We start from the raw sequence: 2,567 nt of genomic DNA on the forward strand, positions 1-2,567 counted from the left end.
ATAGACTGGTAGTGATGGTCTGTGGCAGTCTTTACCAGCCGTATAGACTGGTAGTGATGGTGATGCACCCTCTGCAATCCAGTCCTATAAGAGAGATTACAAAACTGCAACTGTACACTGTAACTGCCGCCTCACTAACTTTTGGTTTCACCAAACCCTCCCTGCTCTTAAACTCTCTGCCTTGGCTAATGCAGGCAAGTGTCCCATATGCATTCTGAACCACTTTTCTTCCCTATCCCACTTCCTTAAGCAACTAATGGACATGCACACCACCATCCCACTGATTCTCTGTGCTTCCTAGCTCCTACCATTCATCCTATATCAAATAAAAACCAAAAGAACTGCGGATGCTGTAAATCAGGAACAAAAACAAAGTTGCTGGAAAAGCTCAGCAGGTCTGGCAGCATCTGTGGAGGAGAAAACAGTGTTAACGTTTCGGGTCCGGTGACCCTTCCTCAGAACTGATGGTGGCTGGGAAAACGTCAGTTCATATGCAGGAAATAGGGAGGTGGGTGGGGTAGGGAGTAAACGATAGGATAGAGCCCGAAGAGAGAGAAAGACAGTTGGACAGACAAAGGATTTGCTAACGATCAGGCTGGGAGGGTGAATAGTTGTTAATGGGGACTGTTAGTGACTAACAACAGGGTGTGTGTAGTGACAGGCTATGTGGTAACAAGGCCTGGTGTGGGGGGCTGGGACATAGGAGAGTTTAGGCCCTAAAATGATTGAACTCAATATTGAGTCCGGTAGGGTCCCCAAGCGGAAAATGAGGTGTTGTTCCTCCAGCTTGTGTTGGGCTTCACTGGAACACTGAGGCAAGCCAGAGACAGAGATGTTGGCCAGGGAGCAAGGTGGTGCATTGAAGTGGGAGGCAACAGGTAGTTCAGGGTCTTTTTTGCGAGCAGAACGTAGATGTTCTGCAAAGCGGTCGCCAAGTCTATGCTTCGTTTCCCCAATGTAGAGGAGACCACATTGTGAGCAGCGAATGCAGTAGACTAGATTCTTGGAAGTGCAGGTGAAGTGTTGCTTCACCTGAAAGGCATGTTTGGGCCCCTGGATACTGAGGAGGGAGGAGATAAATGCGCAGTTGTTGCACCTTCACCAGTTACAGGGGAAGGTGCCGTAGGACTGTGGGGAGGTGTTGGGGTGAAGGAAGTGTGGACCAGGGTGTCCCGGAGGGAACGGTCGCTGCGGAAGGCGGACAAGGGAGGGGAGGGGAATATGTGTCTGGAGGTGGCAGAAATGGCGTCTGATGATCTTCTGGATGTGGATGCTGGTGGGATGGTAGGGGAGGATAAGGGGAACCCTATCACTGTTGCGGGAGGGAAGAGAAGTGGTGAGGTCAGAATTGCGGGAGCTGGGTTGGACCCGATTGAGGGCCCTGTCGACAACGGAGCTGGGGAATCCTTGGTTGAGGAAGAATGTGGACATTTCGGAGGCTCCCTTGATGAAGTTGGCCTCATCTGAACATTTGCGATGGAGACGGAGGAACTGAGAGAATGGGATGGAGTCTTTACAGAAAGTGGGGTGTGAGGATGTATAGTCCAGGTAGCTGTGGGAGTCGGTGGGTTTGTAATGGATATTAGTGGTCAGTCTGTCCCCAGAAATGGAAACAGAAATGTCGAGGAAGGGAAGGGAGGAGTCAGAGATAGACCAGGTGAAAGTGAACTTACTGATCATCCTTCTGAAATTCAAGTTTAAATCATTTATATATACCACAAACAGCAAGGGCTGGAACATTGCTACACAGGCTTCCAGACAATAAAAGACCCTTAATCATCACCCTCTGCTTCCTGCCACTCAGCCAATTAAGGATCCAATTTATCAAATTTCCTTGGATCCATGGGGTCTTACTTTTGGCATCAATCTTTCAGGCAGGACCTTATCAAAAGCCTTGCTAAAGGCGAGGCGACAGCCTCTTGGTATTAATGCTGGACTATCAATTCCAATGCCCAGGTAATTTTTCTGGGAATCTGGTTTAAATCCCACTATGGCAGATGGAGAAATATGAATTCAATAAAAATCTGGAATTAAGAGTCTAATGATGATCATGAAACTTTTCTCGGGAAAAACCTGTCTGGTTCACTAATGCCCATCAGGGAAGGAAATTGTTATCTTTACCTGGTCCGGCCTATGTGTGACTCCAGACCCGTAGCAATGTGGTTGACTCTTAACTGCTCTCTGGGCAATAAATGCTGTCTGGTCAGCGATGCCCTGTGAAAGAATACAAACACAAAGTGCCAAGGGGACCACATTGAATGCATTGCCCTCACCCACACCTCTTTTAGCAAATTCAATCAAGTTGCTCAGATGTGATCTCCCTTAACAAACCCACGTTGAGTGTTCCTGATTGATCCCTGCTTCTCCAATTGCACTTTAATTCTGTCCCTTAGAGTTGTTTCCAATAGTTTGCCAGGCACCGAGGTTAGACTGACTGGCCTGCAGTTTCCTGCTTTATCACTTCCTGTCTTATAGAACATAGAACATTACAGCGCAGTACAGGCCCTTCGGCCCTCGATGTTGCGCTGACCTGTGAAACCAATCTGAAGCCCATCTAACCTAAACTA

The 2,567-nt window shown here is 48.0% G+C and overlaps 1 protein-coding gene across 1 annotated transcript in view; it reads left to right on the forward strand.

Annotated features, from left to right (window-relative positions):
• Positions 1-2,567, forward strand: part of LOC125483090 (nuclear valosin-containing protein-like) — a 57,516-nt gene that overhangs the window by 16,011 nt on the left and 38,938 nt on the right. The window contains exon 10 of the mRNA XM_048596617.1: positions 2,394-2,424. Coding sequence (XP_048452574.1) covers positions 2,394-2,424 — 31 coding nt within the window. The remainder of the gene's footprint in view (positions 1-2,393; positions 2,425-2,567) is intronic.

This window comes from Rhincodon typus, chromosome 5, assembly GCF_021869965.1.
Source record: "Rhincodon typus isolate 14 chromosome 5, sRhiTyp1.1, whole genome shotgun sequence".
Lineage (NCBI taxonomy): Eukaryota > Metazoa > Chordata > Chondrichthyes > Orectolobiformes > Rhincodontidae > Rhincodon > Rhincodon typus.